We start from the raw sequence: 21,698 nt of genomic DNA on the forward strand, positions 1-21,698 counted from the left end.
TACAATAAAGAGTAAGATAGAAAAAGAGAGGTAGTAAATACTTTAAGAGACTGGAGGGATTGAGAAAGATCAGATTAAAATATAACCACTGAATAAATCACACAGTTTGCACATCTATCTCAAAAGATACTGGTCTTAACCTCGGTATTCTATAGAAACCATAGTAAGTTTGTTATTCTTTGTTAACTGTCCTATAAGGGAATATGAGATAGAAATATTTTTAACAATGTTGCTTGTTTAGACTGTAAATACAGTGAAGCCACAGTGTAAATTTTAAATTTTTCATTAACTAAGAATGAGCTTTGCTCAAGCAAATTCACATAGAATTTATATTTTTGCTTTATTTTTGCTTTGTTCAAAGTTTTTGATGCAGAAATACTTCAAGAAAACACTACAACTCTTTACACAGGACAGCAGATGACATGTCCTTTCAGTGTCTTACTTATGAAATTTTTATGAAGTTTGTTCTGGTTATTTTTTTAAGTAATTTATGAAACATATTTGAAATTTTGTTAGAAACAGGGTGATATCACTTAACTGTATAAGGAATTAATATGCAAAAAGCCCTGCATGAAGTGATGTTTTAAGAAGCAGCATTTGAAGAATACAGCCCATTTACTCCCCCTGGTGCCATACACCATCAACTACTTGAATAATTCGAGTTGGGAATTAACCGCTCATAAAATGGAATTCCATTTGTCCAGGGAGGTTGAAATAACTGGTATGAATGTGGTAACATTGTCCTCAATACAGGGCAGCAACCCTAGAAATTGTGCAAGGTTCAAGAAGATTTGCACAGATATCATGGAAGTCTGTCAGCACAACTAGTCATTATTTTTAACTATAAATCAGATTAAAATTATGACACGTTCTGTCCAGCTGCATTATAATCATATTTCAATGCAAGACAGCAGTATCCCCTAATCCAAAGTATTATTAATGTATTTAACCATTGCATTTTAGCCCAGAATCCTCTATGTTTTCCACAACTGCAATAAGCATAGGTTTTTTGTTTCAGCAACATTCTACAAGACATTCATGCGGAGCAAACATGTACCTCTGCACTACGTATATGTCAGTATTGCTAAAGACTCATGTTGATGCTGTCTCTTCAACCTAATGAGAACCCTCTGTTAGTAAAAAAAAAGCAGATAAAACAATGCAATCAGGACTGAACTACTACACATTTGTGTCTGGAGGTTTTGCCATTAGTACAAACTATTTATAAAACCACACAGTACACTTGTCTGCCTAACTGCAGTATGCTACAAAACACAACAAATATGCACTGCTGAAAGTCTGGGCCACAGAGCTCCTGCAGACAACTCACCTTTACAGGAATATCATCCTCCTGATTTGCAGCTTCTGCAGTGAAGACATAGGATATTTCTTTATGAGATGTTGTCTGCCTGCAAATGGCACATTTAATTGAGCTCCGGCGGGTGCCAACGCTGTACTGCTGGATGATGATTGCTATGCACTCATTACAAAAACAGTGTCCACACGTCAGCACTGCCCACTATTCAGGAAACAAAAAACCCAAACACAACACAGTTTCAGTTTTGGACCAGTGAAAAAGAAAAACAGCGTACTAATATCTGATAAATTACCTTTTCATAGAGAAATTATGTTATTTTCATGATACTCATCAGATGAAAGAAGAATTTTATAATTGTGGCACTTCAGCTGTTAAAAAGCCTGAATTTCAAAAGTTTTCCATCACAGAGACGCTCATGAGCTAAAGGAAGTCTCGACATTTATTGTATATTGTTTGCATTTTCTCAGTTTTAAACTTCAGGAAAGACATTACAATCTTTCATTTCCATGAAAGATGATTTTTAATGCTTTGTATGTAAACACAGGTTAAGTATTTACATAATTTTTTAAAATTACAAAAATATTTTTATTTGCCTTCTGTAAAATTCTTTATCTGTGCATTCATATTAGATTAGTCTTATTTAATGAATGACAGAAAAAATGCTTTCATTTTTCCTTACTGCTAAGTCCTAGACAACATCTTTGGACTTTAGAAGAAAGATTTTGTACATAGTGTCTCAATCTCTTTTTGACAGAATGTATGTGAAACAGAAGATTGCAATCCAGAAGCTGTTCTGCCCTTGTGAGCCTAGAGCATCTACATGTCAGCTGGAACTTTCATTAACAGAGAAACAATTTGTAGACAAGTAGTTTTGAAATTCAAAATAGTATCTTTTGCTGTACTATTTCTTTAGGCCATTCCAAGAGGAAGAACTAAAAGCTTTCATGGGACCAAATAGCAAAAAAATTGATCAAACCACTGATTATCAAGAAGAAAGTCTTTCAGGCTTTATAAGGTTTTTTCATTTGTGCAGAAACCAGATGCAAAGTATTTTAAAACTACTTTGCAACATGAAAGCTGCTATCATCTAAAGCAGCAGTCTTGCTGCTAAGGAAAGATAAAGAAAGTTAAGATTATTTTCCCTTTCAGTGAGCTCCTCCAGCTCTGAGATAAAAAATAATGGCAGTTAACAGGACTAACAGCTGTTCTCTGTAAAAACCTGCATTACCCTTGGAAAAAGGGCACAGAGGAGATTTTGGAAACATGGCAGGACAGCAGTTCATGCTTGCATAGGCCTACAATGCAAAGAGAAGCTAAACCTCCTTGAAAGAGATACCCTAAAATAAAGAGACAATTTAGTTTGACCATATAGGAGTCCTTTCATGTTTTTCCCTAATGCACACTAAGCCAAGTTTAAACTGTCTTTGTACTTTATTACATATATTAAGTCTCACTTGAATTTAACTCCTGCAGTTCAGCAGGGAAGTGGTGGGGAAAGAAATCCACATTGCCAGTATTTATTCTACTGGATTTTGCTACTGTTTGCACATGCAATGACCTTTTCTTCAGAAGAAAAAAATACTATCAATAATTACAGTAAAATGCAATAATATACAGAAATTTACCTACTACTTCTTTCTTTTAGTTTATAAATGGGAAATAAATCTTTCTGCCAAAAGTATAACTTCAGAGTTATAAAACAATCAAGAGCACACATTTTTGGAACACTAAAGCACTGATGTCAAAAGCTAAAAGAAGTAGAAATGCTTACATCAGAGAAAGATATCATTACTGGGGAAAGGCTGGTTGGTACATTACAGGAAACATCTCATTTTCCCCATTTCATTACAACATTGTTTTAAAAACAGATCCTGACAATTTGACACACAACTGGCTCAACTCTAGCTAAAGATGTTCTAAAACTAAAACCTGCTGACTAAGTATCTTACCTGACTCCCCAATTGACGTGCACATATTGGACACGGTTCTGGGTTAACTCCTCCAGTAGTTTTATCCTGAGACTATAAATTAGAAAGAAAAACCCATAAGTTTTGTGTTTTGTTATTCTAGATTTAAAACAAGCTTCTGGAAAAAAGCATGAATAATGAAGCCCTTAAAAGAAACCAAATCAAACCAAAACACTGTGTGAGCAAATTAAAAAAATATTAATGTACTCAAGTCCATCTTGAGGGCGTAAAAAATATGTAACTTATGGTAAGCAAAAGGAGCACTTTTAATTCTCCAGTCCTTTATCTGGCATCTTCAGCTCTATAACAGCTCTGACAAATCCTAGCAAATTACAAGCTCCAAACAAGAAACTCCACATATTTTCTATCAGCTTCACATTGTTGCAAAAACACTTAAATTTTGCTTAACTATGTTTACTTTAACATAAATGCACTTACTCTGTGATTGAAATAACATTTACTACATGGGAGATTGTCTGTTTTGGTTTGTTTTTTTAAACACTTACTTAAACTCCAGACGTGACTATCCTTCTATTTCAGGTAACTTCTTTGTAAAATGCCAAAGGAATGCAGAGACATACATAATTTTATAAGGCTTCTACTAAACATGGCCCAGTTAGTTTTAATGAAAACTTCAAGCATCTAAAACTAGTTCATAGTTCAATAAGCATGTAATTAAGCAAGTAACTAAAATATATAATGCAATAAATAGTTTTATGAGCACACAGCAACACAACAGCACACCGAATTTCAAAATGTAATGAATCTTCACACAAACTACAATTTCTTTAAGATGGAAGTTTTAATTAAAAATAATGGTAGGTTTCTTCCCTTCTACAGGTAAACAGAATACATCACATAGGTAAAGACCAAGGAATCATTAATCTTACTTTCTCCAGATTAGTGAGGTACAGAAGTTGTCCTAATTTCTTTTGAAGTTGTGATTTAGCAACTGCCTTGTCATTCAGAAGTTTCACTCGATTTTGCTCTACCTATGAAAACAACATTAAATATGTGTTAAGGGTAAAAAAAAAAAGTTGAATTTTACAATAGGGCTTAAATTATATTTTTTTGTGAAATTCAGCTGGGTAATTTACAGGTGACAGGTCATGCTGAAAATTTAAGATGTACTTCCCCAAAGCAAAATTACCTATTCTTTTCCTGCACCTAGTATGAACACAGCACTGTGAATGGTCTGAGATGTTGAAGATAAACAAAATTGCTTTTTATTGTTTTATATACATTATTGGTTCTTTACAGAAACAAAATTAAGTTTAAATAACCCAAATTTTTAGAAGTTTCTTTTGAACTCCATTCAATTTATTGTCTATTTTCTTAGAATCAACTGCTGGTTCCAAAAACAATGTGTAAGAGACAATTATTTTCTTTGTATTTCTTAGAAATTTCCACTTTTGATTTAACCTATACAAACACAGAAACATCAAGATGGCTTTTTTTTTAGATTAATTACTGCTTATAGTGAAGAGATGAGGACCTGAAGGATGAAGGTGAAAGTAATGGGTGTTTCTTATATGGCTGCATATACATGCATAAATCTTAAGACTTCATAAGGCATTTGTTAAGCAAAGTGCTCCTTTTTAAAAATTGTTTTAATATAAAGATGAAATTCATTTCCCTATAGAAAGAAGCACTTTTATCTAACTCAATCTCACAGAAAAAAGCACAAAATGTGTCTATAAAAATATACTTCTATTGGTACAAAGAAAATTATGAAGTTAAATCAACCCAGCATTTTCTGTATCATCATAAACAGAGTGAGGGGTAGCTCAGAAAATTTCAAAATACTGAAAAAAATATTTGTCTTTGAGGTGTTCATTTCTGTTTTCTATAGGTGTTTGTGGAAAGTATCAATACAGGCAAGAAATCAGGTAAACTTAATTTTCCACCAGCTTGGAAAACTGGGCAATTGTAGAGAAAGGAAGGAAATTGATGCTGCTGAAAGAACAGCAGTCTTTTGGAAACATGCCACTCTGTCAGAAGGTTAACAAAAATATATCAAAGTAACAATTACAAGCTCAAAGTAGCCTATGTACTTAGTGTAGAAATAGATAAGAATTCTATACTCCACCAAGCCTGTCTGAAATGAAAACAGAGACACATAGACATTACACAGAAGATACAGATGTGGATTTTTTTTTTTTTTTTTTGTAGGAGGTAGGTTCCTTCAAAATGAACCATTCTTTCCTGCCCAGTACTCTACCTCATGTGGTTCTATGATGTGGAGCACTGGTGGATTTGGCTTTGGCTCGTCAGGGTGACGCACTCTCAGTCGCTCTGTCGCCATGGCCAGTTCATCAATAGCAGACACGTGATCCCTAAGGACCATCCAGTACTCATGAAGTAACTGCAAGAAAACCCCAAACAAATGAACAGCAGGACTGAGTTGAGTTACATTTACATGACTCTGCCACACAATGTAAAATAAAATACGAGAATCTTTTTGGAGGAAGAGATAATATTTCTTTACAGCGTCCTGTTGTATCTTGACAGCATCCAGCCACAACAATAACAACTAATTATAAAGGAAAATAAGCATCATTTTGCCTCTTCTCTTTTCCAGCCTCTCTGTATAAACAACTATAAATAGCTGTCTCATTTCTTCTACGACTATTTTTTCCAATATTACAATAATTTTATTACAGTATTACAATAATTAATGTAACTAAAACTTCAGAAAAAAATGCCTTGCAAAACAACAACTAAAAATCCCTGCTAAATAAAAAAAGAGTTATTTCACAGAGCATCATCCTTGTAACTCAGTGTATATTAGGGTAGTACAGGCCACTGAGTCAGTATTTTCAAGTCACACCAGACGGAATTATAACACTGTCTTCATTCTCATTGGCATATTAGTCCCATCTTTTGTTTCCTAACATAAAAGCACATGAAAAAAAATGTGCTCCTTCTTCACAAGACTGAAGGAAAACCGAATTACAGAATGTACCAGTGTTGGATTTGCTGAGTCTTGCTACATTCTTATTCAAGTAAACAGATGAACAAATTTAATTTTATCTTTATACCATCTTAATAGATGCAATTACATTGCTTAGTAATTTGATGAGTAGCCAGCATAGCTTTTAGAAACTCTTAAATCATATATAAATAATTTAAAATCAAAACCTGTAATAAGCATCATGGCAAAGGTTAGTGTAGGCAAAGCGTAATTTCAGGAATATGACTTAGATGTGCTAATACTCAGCTGCAATTTGTTTATAATAAATTAAATAGACCACACAACTGTTTGATCACCATGCAATTTACTGTACCTTATATTCCTTTTTCCATGCTTCAAAGAGTTCCAGGAATACAGTCCCTTCTTCAGTTAGCCTAGCATCCATTCGGTGAGCTTTGGCAAAGGAGAGAAGAGCTTTCAAGGCACGCTCAGTTTCACTGGTTGCCCAGAGCCCTCTGCTCGTGGTGGGCAAACGGTCATCAACAAGCCCTTCTTGGTCTTCTATCATCTCCTCAAATATTGCCATTTGGCCTTTAACACTTCAAAACAAACCAAACACAGCAATTAGCTCTGATTTTGTACTTCCACATCCATCTGTACTTATTCATCATCTATTTCAGCCTTCTTGTGTATGATTAAAGGATAGTGCAAACCAAGCAAATATAAACAGCTGTTTTATTACCTAATCAAAAGCTTGCTTTGAACAAAGTGACCTCGGCACCAATCCTCAGGCCATTTTGTCAGCTCAAAATCATCAACAGCTTTTGTAAAGGCTTACACATCTAAACCACCTTTCAGTAGTTATTGTCACATTCATTAAAAAGATTCAATTCTGATTGTTTATATAAACAAGAATTACAGTTAAACTCTGATGCAAAATTTGCTGTGTATTTCACTGTGAAAGAACAGTACAGCTTCCCAGTTCTCTCCTTGACAAATAATGCTAATTCAGAAATACATCAATTCTTCCTGATTCCAGCAGTCATGAGGCAACAGAACTCCTACTGATAAAGACTTCTCAAAATGTTTTCTCAGTAAACTCAAGACTTTTCAGTCCAATTTTGACATTGAGGGAGATATGAGAGAGAAAAGTCCAAGAGAAAGCATGCAGAGAGCTGTAATCTATGTCTCTCAGTACTGCCCACATATTTCTCTGACACCCCATGCTGGTGTGACTCTTCTTTCAGCTTCATCATGAGCTGTCTCATCATAACATTGAATGAAGGTAGTATTATACCACTTGCAGCTGGACTGCAAATAAATAGGAATATGTGTTAAATTAGCATACTTGTATTTATACACATGCTTTCTGAACATGCCACCACTTCATTTCAAATGTATGGTCATGTTATACAGGCTTGAGAGAAAGTGGCATATATTCATTCCTTAAACACCATTTCTTCAAATGAAATTTACAAATAAAATTAAACCTAATAGAACTGCTCTCAAAGTCATCAGCAAGAAGTCACTGTCATTTAGTCAAACTTATTTCAGAAAACAAACTAATTCAACTTTCACTTTTTCTAACAGTGTGAAATTTATAAAGCTGTGAACTTACCTATGCATGAAGAGCTTTGACTCGTATTCTGTGAACAACTCGTCAGCCTTACAAAAGACACAGCTTCAACACAGAAAACACAAAATAGATGCACTCAGAATTTCATCAGATACCAAATTACCTTAACTCTTAACCCAACTCTACACAAAACTGTTTAAAAAGAACAAAATAAGTCATATGTACAATAATATAGCTGACACTAGATTTTATAAAAATGTAACCAAAAGTCATGATTCTAACAAGTAGATCTGTGATATCTACGTGCATACAGTTCCTGAGTACATAATAAAAACTTAGGTATGTTATTTCAAATAAAGGAAAATCTAGTAATACACATCTAAGGTGTATTTTCTGTTTTCAAGACCTACTTGTTAAGTGGCAGTCTAACAGGTCGCAAATGGCAGATAGTGGCAGACTCAATGACCTGCTTGGAAGGAGGGCCTTCTAAGTTTTTCACTGCTTCTCTTACAATCTTCTGAAACTTCTTCACTTCATCCAGTTGGGTTGTGAGTAGGTACTGAAGTCCTCTGCAGTCACGGAACCTGATTTAAAGAAAAAGGGAAATTACTGCACACCAAGACACCAAATCCAAACTTGATTCAGTATTTTGAAGTAGAAGTAGCTAAATAGCAATCTAGGACAACATACAAAGTGGGTACCACAAGCAAATGCTTATAACTACTACATGCAATGCTGTCAGAAATCACTCCAGTAAATCCCCAGAGCTGATGCCTGTTAAAACAGAAAGACTCCTTCTAAGACCTGAGAGGCATGGCCAAATACTAACAGTGAACACCACCCTGCCATATTCTGGTCCAGAGTACAAATCTACTCAAGGTTAACCATTTCACATACTTACAGTCTTATTGTGTCTGCTGGGCAACAAAATGGTTTTCAATGTACCTGTGCAATCCACAGCAGACACATGCACCCATCACAAAAATACACTTCATTCAGCAAGTTAGCTTTCAAAGTTAAATTTATCAAATGGATACAACAGTAAACTATTTTCCTAAAAGCTACCTGTCTTTTGTGATTGGAGGGGTGTTGCAGTAATGAACACAAACATGAACACAAGTTAAGCACTTTCCAGTTTTCCTGAGACCAGAAGTCTCTTGCTGAAAGACAGTGCATCATTCCTAAAAGGTCTGACATTGATGTACAAAACTGTACTTCTACACAATATGGAAAGTTTGATCCAAAACATCCATTTTTTACAGTGCAGAGAGCAAAGGAAAGGTCTAACACTACTAAAGCTTGGAATTCAGTATGGCCTACTTCAGTAATGTGTATTTTAAAATAACAAAGTATGACTAACCAGGTAGTCTGAAAATAAATGTACATTGCAACCACAAGTCTGCTGTTAATATCATCAGGTGCCAAATAACACCAGCTTTATAAAAATCTCCTTCACTATGTCATGGATTAATCATATCCAACACTCAATTAGGAGCACTTGTTTCCACCACTGACCAGCAGCACTTGATAAGACATGGTTTTTTAAGTTTTATCTCACATGCTAAAATAAATTGAAAAGGAAGTAAGTTTTATCACTATAAGGAGAATAAGAGAAAGTTTAGTCACAGATTGTATTACTTTGTAAAAACTATCTGTAAGCAGCAATTTAAGAAGATACTTTCTGAATACCTAATTTCAACCAAGGGAAAAAAAAAAATCAGTGACACAAGATAACATACAGATGGAGGCACAGGCATAAAAGTTTTGCATGAACACGCAAAAAAGCCTTTCCTCATATTTATTTTGACCAGAATGTGATGCTATCACTCTCAAATAACCATGAAACATTCATATCCAGACTCACAGACTGGTTGAGGTTGGAAGGGGCCCCAAGGTATTGTCTTGCTCAAATGCTCTCCTCAAGCAGGGTGACCTAGAGCTGGTTGCCCAGGACCATGTCCAGACAACTTTTGAGTATCTGAAGGATGGAGACCCCACAAACCTCTCTAGGTTACTTGTTCCAGGGCTCAGTCACCATCACAGAAAAAAACATTCCCTGATGCTCAGAGGGAACATCTTGTGTTTCAGTTTGTGTCCATTGACTCTTGTGCAGAAGAAAAAAGAGTTTTGTATCTTTATGTTGATTTTTCAATAGATTTTTGTTAAGTACTGAAAATAAAGATTTTATCTAACTGGAAGGTACATAGAAGACAAACTAGGCAAAGGCACCTGGCATAAGAACAAGAGACAATGTACACAAGATGCAACATGCAAATAAAAGAATTTTAATGCCTTTTCTTTTCCACCAAGTGGGCCAAATACTTGAACAGGCTTCACACAGAGACTATTGAATCTCCCTCCTTGGAGATACTTAACAGGTCAAATCCCTGTGCAACTTTACTGGATTGAACAGCACGGAGTCTGGACCTTAAGATGAGGGTTGATTTAAGTGACCTCTAAATGTCCCTTTTTAATTCATTGCTCTATAATTGAACCCAAAAAGAAGTGGTATACTGTTGTCCTGAACATGAAACCAACCTCAAATTCTTTGCTCAGAAAAATACTGATGCTATATTATGGTGTTACACAAGGTTTTTCTGATATTGTCTGTCTACTTTGTATTTAAGCAAGCCAATTTCTTTCACAGGTTACTCAATTTTGATGTTATAATTAATGTTATGTTTGAATTCTTCTTACTCAGCAGTTTCACAAGTATAGAAGACTGTAAAACCACAGTAGATAATACAGAAGAACATTTCAAAGAATGCTTATCTAAGAGAAAACAGTAATTTTCCTGCTGTTCTTTCCAAGTCTTCTATCTAGTTGTGCTTTTTCAGGGACTGTTTTTGAAACATAATTGCAGTCCAGATGCTCTGAAGCAAAAATGTCTGCTAATTGCAGCTGCTAGCACAAACTAGTAAGAAGACCTGAGTAGATTTGACTGTATTTAAGAACCTGTTTCAGTTTTTCTCTTACTTCTCTGCCATGGAGAGTTTACTTGTCTGCTGTTTGTAGTTGCAGGTTATTTCGTTTTGCACACGTTGAACAAGCTCCTCATCAATGGCATACTGTATTGCTGTCTGGATGACATCCAACCACCAAGGAGAGCCTGAATGTATCTGCATAAAAAACAAGAGATTTATCCTTGAACATTCAACAGAAAACCAATTTACTCAATACAGCAGAGGCATATACTGCTCTTTAGTCCATGGTTAAATACTGGCTAATTCCACAAGAATTGGAAGATGAGAGTGTGATTTTAAAATATCCCATCTTGTCTTGATATGTAAACACATGACTAAGAAACTGTCTACATTCTTCACACCTTTATATCCCTTCAATAGTCAGATTCACCAAGGCTATCTACACAGAACAGCCACACAGAGATACTGTGGTCCTAAAATTTCTTCCTCCTCTCTCTCAAAAGGAGATGAAAAGACCATTTAATCAGAGAAAGCAAGGTTCCTTGTGAAATTAATACAGCAACACTGAAATGACCTTGTAATTTTAATAGGAGAAAGAAGATAAACAGCTAGAGTTCTGGATAAACAGGTGAAAATAATACTATTTAAAGATGCCAAAAGTCAAGAGACAAAACCTTTAAGAGGTACCTGCCTTTCTTTGAAGTTCCCGAATTGTCTGAAGGACTGGCTGTAAGGCCTGATTGGCTTCTGCAACTTCTGCGTTGGATTTGCTCATATAATGCTGTCGAAGCTGCTCTGCCTGTATGGAAAGAAGAGCTTAAACTATGCACAAATCATATTTGTGAGGAATACTGCAAACGTAAAAGCTCCCTAGCTACCATAGTGCTTTCAAGTGGTTACCTATCAATGTGCTACCACCTTCATCTATAACCAATATTTAGCAATATTACTTGTCCTCTAGAATCCAGCATTTATTAGTAAGCCAAAAAACATATTTGAAAGACAAATGACTATAAAGATGCTAACTGTGCAACTTTGCTTTTGGGTAAGCCCAAACAACACAACAGGAATACAATACATTACAAAAGGGAACTGGAATACAACTCAGCAGTCTTACTTATCTGTGTTGAATAAATACACAATAAAAGGAATCCAGAAGAGTCTGAGAACAGGACAATTAAACTTACCTGGATAAAAAAAATTACTCATAAAATAACAAGAAAGGCTTAAATGTCAACACATGCATCAGATAAAATTTTTTTCAGAGAAATTACTTCTAATAGTGAAACCCCTTTTGGCATGCAAGTGCCACCACTACAAAAGCACTGCCAGTTTATTTTATATTTTAAAAACTGATGAACAAACAAAAGTAACATGTATCTTGCAATGCTACATACTGACTTCACTACATACATATATTTTGTGCATTTTAGTGTATATTTAAGTCTTTTTTTGTTTGCTACTACTGAGATAGCACATTGTTGTTACAGAGCCCAGTTTACCTAAGTGGACAGGACTCTCGGGTACTTAAAAGAGCTACTGGCAAAAGGTAGCTATGAAAAACCACCCTGGCATCACATTTATAAACAAAACACATTTTCTGAGAGTTTATTTATAACCATGTAGTATTTAAAACTAGCAGTAACAGGTCAATAAAAAACAGGCAGTACTTCTATAGAACTATATAAGGCAGGTACAAACTTAATGTATTTAAGAGAACAAGGCTTATTAAAACAGAAAACACTGCTATGCTTACATAAAATTTGCATAAAAATTATAAAATGTCAAAAGATAGTCAGATAGTAAGACAGATTCTCATCATCAGCATAAAACAGGAGAGGCTGGAAGAACAGGACCTGTGCAGCTTGAGGGAGAGAGACTTAGAGATTACTAAAGAACAGCTTCCCAGCAGGCAGAAGGAAATCACCAAGATTGGGAGCCCAGGCATTTTACTGAAGTGCATGGCAAGTGAACAAGAAATAATGGCTATAAATTGAAACAGGAAAAAAAAAATCCACAGAGAACCTCCTTACTATGGGATATATGAAGTACTGGAACATGCTACTCAGTTAAATTGTGAAATCTCTTTCCTTGGATTCTTTAAAAGGCCAGTTGGACAAAGCCCGAGGATACTTGGACTGAAATCTATGTTGACCTTGTTCTGAGAGGAAAGTTCAGCTAGAGACGTTCCAAGGTCTCTTTTAGCCCCAACAGTGACACAAAAATGACATTCTTTTGCAAATGTCCTTATGTCCACTGCAGTAACCAGTGGCGAAGAGTAATCCCAGCTATTTTGCCAGATACTTCCCCAGTTAGGATTAAGGATATAGTTAAGCTTATGCATACAGAAAGTGATATACAGTGATTTGCTCATCTGGCCAAAGTGAAATAAAACTTCACCTACAGAAAACTCTGACTATTTGAAGTTAAAAATAAGGAAAGCTAAAGAAAATGTGAGGAGATAAAAGAAGACTCCAGGATGACACATTCTTTATCAGGAACATCTATATAAGTTATTTTCACAGGAATATGGGGGTGGGGAAACAGCATTTTAGAGGTAAAAGTTTTAATAATTTCCATAAAACACACTCACAAACATAAGAGGCCACCAGCATTGAGAACAGCAACATTGTATTGCACGTTTCCACTATCATTACACAGTAAACACCTCTTGATTTTACTAAGTTTACGGGAAATATATTTAGTTAGCTCAAAAGCTATTTCTTTTGAAACAAAAAGAATTGCTGTTTCTTTAGTTAGAGAAAATGCTGAGGGAACAAAAAATAAAAATGTGTTCTTCGATATTTAAGTAAAAACAAAATATGTTTACCTCTTCTGCAAGTCGGCTATCACGCAAAGTTGGGGGAATTCCTGGGTGCTTTGCCAACAATTCCATCAAATTATGTGTAGAATGAAGTCTCTAAATATACAAAAAGTCAAGAGCAACCATAAAAAAACCCATTGCAACATCTGTAATAGGAAAAATCTGAATTGCAATGAAAGCTTACAGCAAGAAAGTAGCATGCATTTAAAGTCAGTTTTGTTATTCTCTGCTAATCTGAAGCATCTTATATAGGAAAGATTCCTTTCCACATTTTACTGGGATAGGAAATGATAGGAAATGAAATATTAAAAAGACCTTATTTAACATCTCAAAAGCAAATCAGCAGGCAAGTGTGATACCAAGTCATCAGATCCTATAGCATACTCACCTTCCTAATTAAAACAACCCTTGACTTATGAAAAACAAATTCTTTATCTCGGAGCACTTTCTTGGGTAAATGCCTTTTAAAACATTTTGAGGAAGCAATTCATTTAGCCTATCTAATGCAAAATAAAGTGTAACGAAAAGAACAGATACCAAGAGCTATAATATTTTTTCATATTTTTAATTTCTCTGAAATAGAAGATATTAAAAAACACATGACCCTTTTGGTATACTTTTAGGGAAAATAAATTTGATTATTAATATAAAGAAACTCTGTTCCTCTGACTTTACTCTTTGCTTCTCAAACCAGACCAATAATATTATGTTTCCTGTACAGCTCCCACAAACTCATAATAATAACCTCCACTATCTTAAACTTGTGTCCTTCTCACATCTTGGATTCTCTTCACCTCTGCCCTATTACTACCCCAGCCACTTAGGAGGACTGGCCAGCAGTGAGTTGCCATTATCCCAAAGATCTAATCCTACACAACTGAGAAGACTTAACAGAAGTAAAATTTTATTACACTAAGGCAATATTAAGCCTATATTAATAAGCAAATATTTGAGTGGGAGAAAAAAATCCCACATTTATTGGACTGCACAATCCAGTAGAACAATTTAATTAACAACCTATGAGGAGCTTAACAAGTTTACACTAATACATCTATGCTAAGCAAAAAAAGCCACCAGGAAGTCACAAAGGAAAAGGAAGAATCAAAGAAGCACAACAGAGACATCAGGTGACCACATGCAACACAATCAAACAATAATTTGCTCAGAGAAGCAAGTAAAAACAGACAACTGATCACTTTTTATCTGTGTGTCACTAACATTTTACATCTCTTACTACACTGAAGAAAAGTTTGGTCAATTTCGAACTGATAGTTGTTGAAGAACTATGAATATTTTACTGAGAGAACCATGACTTTTTCTACCAGGAAAATATATTTATATATTTAAATAATATTCAAAAAGCATGAAGTCAAATGCCCAAAAAAGCACTTCAATTCTTTTCCACATTTTGATGCCCTTTTATCTTCTGCAGTGTGAATACTTTATTATTCCTCTATCATTTGGCACACTAATAATGTTCAGTGCAAATCCAAATTCCTTAATTGCAGGATGTAATATAACACTGTTAACAAGAGCAGTCACAGTCACATGCACCAGACTAGGAATTCAGCTTGTTAACTGTACTGCAGAACAGCAGGTGGAGATCATACACTGCTTTAGGGATATCGAGAAAACTCACAAGCAGGCTTTTAGAAACAGAGTAGCATATTTTTTTTTTGGTCCAAAAAAAAAAACCCAAAAAACAAAAAAAAAAAAAAACAAAAAAGAAAAGAAAAAAGAAGAAACATGAAGGTCATGGGACAGATTCCTATCTAAAGATTGTGAGCAAAAAATTGTGATCATCACAGCAGGCTGAAAGAGTAACAGCACACCACTGGGAGGAAGAAAAGACTGACCTGTTAAATTAAATCTAAAGTATTCCAGTTCTTAACTACATCTCTTTACATTTCAATGCTCACTCACTTGCAAGGAATCTGTTTTGAGCTTTTCTTTGTGCTCTTCAGATGATCTTAGTACTTCTCTGTACAGCTCCGCAGCCAATGCATATTCTCCTGAATTAAAAAAGAGTAGCAAAAGCAAAGACATTGTGTTGGTTTTTAAATATACAAGTAATATACTACTTGTAACATACTAAGATATTCTCAGAGTCTGTATAGTAAGTGCCTGTCTTCAAGCAATTCTTCGCTAGTCACTCCATGATTCCTCCCCAAAAACTGGTAAGATACAGAATATGATATTCTACAAAGACTTGTGCAGTTTCCAAATTAAATCTCTTTTGTGACTGTAAGATCTGTAAACCTCTTAAAATGTGTTCATGGTTGCACAAATTCAAAAACATCTCATGTCACACTTTTAAAAAAATATCATCTACAACTCACTACAGCGATGCATTGCTAAATTTGCACTGCAAATTCACTCTCCCAGTGAAAACCATGAAAGTGGTGTCACACTTTAGAAATGCAGAAATTATTGATACATGCAGGGAGGATAACTACTATGCTATAACTACTAATGTAAGCTGCCGGCATCACAATTACTTCTCAGAAAATAGCTTATATAAATTAAAAAGAAATACAAAATTGAAGTTGTGTATGGAAAAGCAGTGAAAAAATAAATCCATTTAAATTTTCTTTTCTCAACTGATGGAAATTTACTTAGCCAGTAATACTCTTAAGACACTTTAAAACATGGAGAAATACAGCGACAAGAAATGCATAAAAACAGATAACAGAATAAAAAAAACCCATCATCCTATCTATATGGAAGTGTAATAATTCAATATCAACAAGATTTGCTGCTTCTTACATTGAAAGAGCTGCATTTGTTAGGGTGTAGTCCCACAATATTGGATTGCTATCACTAGGAACCAGCCAAAAGCTATGTGCTGAATTTGCTAGCTTGAAGCTTGTCAGGCCTCCCTTGAATTTTTCTTGACCTGCCTGAATATTTCACTTGTCTTAGCTGTAATTCACTAGGTGTCTAAGGCTAGTCTTTAGTATATTTTTAAACTTCTGTTTATCTTTGTGTGGTACAAACACAGCTTTATGTAGACAGCAGTAACAAGCAGTTATTCCATGTAGAATGAAATATTTACAACTACCACAATGATGTAGTGTAGGGAGATACAGGCCTAGTAACAACAGCAGAGGCTATTGACAAGTAAAGATATAGGATGCAGTGTAGAGTACAGCCATGGGATGCTAAGAGATGGTGCACAGGCTTGGCAGTGAATAAGAAAGCCATGGCTAAAAACAACTCACCCACAGTCAAAGAAATGCAGACTTAGAGCTGGACAAAACTGGTTTTAGGGGCAACAAAGAGAACAAAGAAAGAGTATGTAACATTCATAAAAGGCATCATGTACACTAAATTTGGCGTTTTCATGGAGCTGCAGACCAATGAAGATGCAAACGTAAAAATGACCCTCACTGGATTCTTGTGTGAGGAAGAAACCATCAACATAAACATCTTATTCCTCCTGATGAAGGCAGTGACAACTGGCAATTGCACTGCCACCACATCTACAAAAACATTGACCTCAGGGGGGCCTAAGGAGAAAGGTGAGCATAAAAGCAGGACAAGAAGTAGAAACAAGTGTGATTGTTACTCTTTTCTTTGCTTGAAGCAATTAAATTTGGACTAACAATAATTAGACCTATAAGTTTTCAATTAGACTAAATTCATGGCCTCACTTTTATGTAAGGTGTGCTTCTCCCTTCCTGATGAACAGACTGAGTGTAAGAGTAATACTGGGGGAGAAGTTACAGACCAGAACTCTGCCTCTTTTGTCCTGCTTTTGTTTCTCATCAGATGAAAGCTGGTTTTCAAAACAGGCCAAACATAGCTTTTGCTATGAGTGTATTTTACAAGCATTACATCTGTAGATAATTCTTTTTAAGCACTTAACTCTATCAGAAACACTTATCTCCATCCAGCAATCATAACAAAGTATTCCAAACCTCCTAACTACAGATTAAAGAATTTGAATATAGTCTTTCTGTGAGGCAAGTAAGAGAAAAGGCAGTTTGCCTATTCTCTTTGAAGGAAGACCTTGACATGAGCTTGAAAAGTTCAAACAGTATGTCAACTTTAGAAGAACTTGAAAAATATGCATTTTTATACATTCATAACTGAGTAATTTTGATTCATTTTTATTCTGTGGGACAATCAAGATTCATGTAATTATTTTTGTTTCTCATTCAAACCTTTTTTTTTTCCTTATAATTCAGACAAAATCAACATTGACAGAGCTGTCTAGCAGGAGCAGCAAAAGGAATCCACAGTCAACACAGCAGTTTGCATGGCTGGGGGCACAAGGGAAGCCCAGAAAGCAGTACTGATAAAACAAAAGCAGGTTAAGTACCATTATGCATGTATGACTTCTTTTAACCTCCCAGCAGCCAGAGATGGAGCATATCCTTCACTCCTGCACTGAAAGGAGTAAAGCTTATGCCACAGCCCTTTGGCCTTACCTTTGATGATATGGATACCAGCTAAGCCATTAAGAGCACACACCAGCTGTCGGTGAGCTTCTTCACATTCCGTTCGACATTTCTTTTGTAGAGATGCCAACAGCTCCTCCATGGTCATGGTGCTGAAAAGGAGACCAAATGGCTTGAATATGAAACAAAATCGCAATACTAGAAAAGTAAGAGGGTCATGCTGAGCAGTACAGCAGATCATTACATGCATCCAACATGCTGAAAATGGTTTTTTTGAGATTTCTTTACTTATTAAAAAACCTCTAGCTGTCAGATTTTCTTCCTGCTAGAATTTTACCCTAACACTTGAGTGTGTCCAGAGGTTGACATCTCCTGGAACACAAAGAAATACGATACAAGAAAATTTGAACTTGGTAAAATAATCCTTCATGGGGCAAAATATTTTTCTCTTTCTGTTAGTGGCCAACTTGAAATGAGTAAAATAGACCTCATTTTGTCAAAAGATGTTCAGCTCAAAACAGCTATGACAGACTACACTTCTACCCTCTGCTACCAAACTAAACACAAAACACATGAGGTGTCAATGTAAAGAAGAAAATGTGTGAAATGAGAACAGAGAAAACTAGCAAAAATTATTCTAAACTTCCTTTTCTACATTTGTCATATCTGCAAATATGAGAATAATTTCACTAGAAGAGAATTAGCTTAACATAAAAACACCAGATATGGAGAGAAAGAAGAGAATCAGGAACAGAAATGAAGAGGACGCAAGAAGGAAGCTTGAAGGATACCTTGGAGTAAGACCACAGGTTAAAGAATCAGAGGAGTGATATGAAGAGACAGGAAAGTAAACAATAGCAGACCAGAGGCTGCTTCTAGTACCAATTGCTGCTGTTAGACCAGACACCACACCCCTCCACTCAAACCCTGCTTCTCAGCCTCATTCACCTTCAGGAAAAGCATTTACTACTTGGTGTTCAGTGCTGTGGAACAGAGGAAGAGGTGACATAACTCTTGCACAGACTGAGCTCAAATCATGCTGGGAGAAATACCCTTGCCTAGGCCTTTATTTTACCTTGCTTGCAATGTTGTACCAGTTGAAGAAACTGATTCTTGGTTTTATAGTACAGTATTACACCAGAGTCAGTTTTAAATCAATATAATCACTATTGGTAATTACTGAATTCTGCACAGGCCATGGTAGATACACATGATACCTCCATATGCTAATACTTCCACCATTGCTACTTAGCTTTTATGTTCAAAACCATCAGCAGTAATAAGTAAATTTTAACAGCAAAGGAATGTACATATGAAATGCACAATTTGATACATAGTCTGATTTTGGTGGCTGGGGCAGGGGTCCGTTGGACACAATTTTTTACAAGGATTGAAAGAGACTGAATAGAATGGATGGACTAGGAAACAGTAGCAATAACATTGGCAGTGCTAACTTCTGAAAAGTAGCACTGAAAAGTTGAAAAAAAGTAGCAGCTACATTTCACAAAAGGACTGGCAATATGTTTTTCTTTTTGGTCCAACAAAAGTTGAGACCAAACTGGTACTTGCAGAGCACTTGTGGAGGGACATGATCTTGAAAGCACACAAATAAAAGAGCATTTGAACAGCTTTCAAGTTTGAATCTACATTTACAAATTCTGCAACCTCACATTAACATTTTCTTTGAACTAAAGAATTACTTCATTCTGTTGATTCATTTGTTCTCATTCATGAACATGAGCTTTGTAGAGACAAAAAAAGTAAAAAAAAAGGGTTGGGCTTATTTTAAAACAAAAAAAGAATCTGGTTTGTTTCACACTCCATTGCCTGCAACACCCTAGTCATAGTAAGGTTAGAATGCCACTGGAGAATCAAATGCCTTCAGTACTATGTTTTTTAACACAAGAATTACACTAATGACCCCACTGTGCTGTGTTCAGCTTCTGAGGTCAGATTACCTTGGTGTGCCACAGTTGTACATTTAACTAAAGAAGCTTAAATTAGGCTTATTTGAGGACTGTACTTGCACTGCTGGAGACAATCAGTGTTTTGCTTGGGATAAAGTAGGCCATTTAATAAATGACAGAAATTCACCTTTTCTGAAGTGGCAGGAACTCTCCCCGAACAGCTTGTGGGTGACAGCAGGCCTGCCTCAGCCGTAGTAAAGGGTATAGAATAGAAGTCACAGTCCTTCTATCGAGGCTGCTAAGCTTAAGGGTCCAGTCTGAAATCTTCCTGAGTTTTGCCAATGCATCCTGGCAGCACACCTCGTGCTGGCGATGATAGAAGTGTCTCTCCACAGGAGAGAAGTGAAGCCAGTGTATATTTTCTGTCTGAGGGGGGATTTGAATCTAGAATTTAAAAAAGAAAGTAAGTAATTTGCAAATAAAAGTATTTATAAACGATGTTCAATAATTCTAAAACTCAAAACTTTTACTTACTTGGTCAATCACATCCTTCTTTGCTGATCTCCACATTATCTTCGCAATTAGACTGTAGAGAGGCTGGGGATTTTTCCTACAATAAGGTCGATATAGTAGTTGGTCCCACCAATGTTTGACCCAGTAAGGATCAACTCCAAGAAAAAGGACTAATCCATACAAATCTGCCAAGAAAATAAAGTGTTTGAGTTTTAATACTTTGCAATATGTCTTAAAAAAATTAGCTGTCATATAAAGACAATCAGTCATAAACCATCTCCCTTTTGCAATTGTTTTCCAGTCACTCCCTCAGCAAAATACACAGATTGAGGCAGGGGTCTGGGTGGTAGAAGGTGGGGGTTTTTCTCCTTTAGCTTGTTTTTGATTTCCACACAACTTGAAAGAATATAGCAATTTGTGATCCACTTTCCTAATTTCAAATTTAGCAGAAGAGAGCCAAGAATTTAAACCTATTCAGAGCAGAGACAAGAGGCAGAAATTACATGATTGCATATGGTTAACTGGGTTTGCCAGGTTTTTCTAAACCAATATTGCTCAGCATCATCACTTCAGAGCCTGCTGTGCACCAACTGTCTGCTGCTCACAATCCTACAAGGGGCTGCAATTCAGAAGAATTTTCACTTCTCTACTAATGCATAAGAAATCAACAAAAGACACTTCAATACATTAATTCTGCCTAATTCAGAAACCTGTCACTTTTTGGAAAGACATGTAAAGACATACTAACTTTAAACTTCTGTCTAAATCTTACTGGAGAAATACAGAAGCACACATTTAAATGCTGCATGTGGATACTGCAGAAGCAGAGATATGTGATGATACCTTTTAGTTCTTGAAAATCTGGTGGCTATATTCCTTATTCTGTTAGCTTTATTGTAATTCAGTATTCAGCTGAAAGCATCAAGACATTCACCAATTACATCATAGACCAGAGGAAGAAAAATCCTGGCAATCATTCCTATGCAAGAAGCAATTGTTTACGCAGAGGTCCTACCTGCATTACAGCAGCAGTGGCACAGATTGAAATGAGTCAGCAGTTTTCATCCCCAATATGATGGGGGCTGCCCTAGTACAGCCTGAGAGTCTGTCAATATGCATTATGAACTGTAGGACATTTCAGGTATGAAGTTCATCAGCACTATGACACAGGGCCTTGATGGAGTTCATCACAACACTAAAAATCAATCACCTCTTTCTGCAGCTTTACTTTATTAACAATGTATTCCTGCAACTATTACATGTATTTATAAATTTAATTCACAATTCCATAATGAATTAATCTAAAATATTGATTTTTACAACTTAGTATCCAACAACAGTCCACAAAAGCT

At 35.7% G+C, this 21,698-nt stretch overlaps 1 protein-coding gene across 2 annotated transcripts in view; it reads right to left on the reverse strand.

Moving 5' to 3' along the window:
* Nucleotides 1–21,698, reverse strand: part of SHPRH (SNF2 histone linker PHD RING helicase) — a gene marked incomplete at its 5' end in the record, with an annotated part of 46,032 nt that overhangs the window by 7,317 nt on the left and 17,017 nt on the right. For both annotated transcript variants that reach the window (XM_079298811.1, XM_079298812.1), the window contains 14 exons: nt 1,331–1,519; nt 3,268–3,339; nt 4,176–4,277; nt 5,507–5,650; nt 6,573–6,798; nt 7,818–7,880; nt 8,186–8,359; nt 10,752–10,894; nt 11,391–11,498; nt 13,530–13,619; nt 15,447–15,535; nt 17,957–18,078; nt 20,021–20,277; nt 20,368–20,531. In XM_079298811.1, the coding sequence (XP_079154937.1) occupies nt 1,331–1,519; nt 3,268–3,339; nt 4,176–4,277; nt 5,507–5,650; nt 6,573–6,798; nt 7,818–7,880; nt 8,186–8,359; nt 10,752–10,894; nt 11,391–11,498; nt 13,530–13,619; nt 15,447–15,535; nt 17,957–18,078; nt 20,021–20,277; nt 20,368–20,531 (1,943 nt within the window). The remainder of the gene's footprint in view (nt 1–1,330; nt 1,520–3,267; nt 3,340–4,175; nt 4,278–5,506; nt 5,651–6,572; nt 6,799–7,817; nt 7,881–8,185; nt 8,360–10,751; nt 10,895–11,390; nt 11,499–13,529; nt 13,620–15,446; nt 15,536–17,956; nt 18,079–20,020; nt 20,278–20,367; nt 20,532–21,698) is intronic.

This window comes from Erithacus rubecula, assembly GCF_903797595.1.
Source record: "Erithacus rubecula genome assembly, chromosome: 2".
Taxonomy (NCBI): domain Eukaryota; kingdom Metazoa; phylum Chordata; class Aves; order Passeriformes; family Muscicapidae; genus Erithacus; species Erithacus rubecula.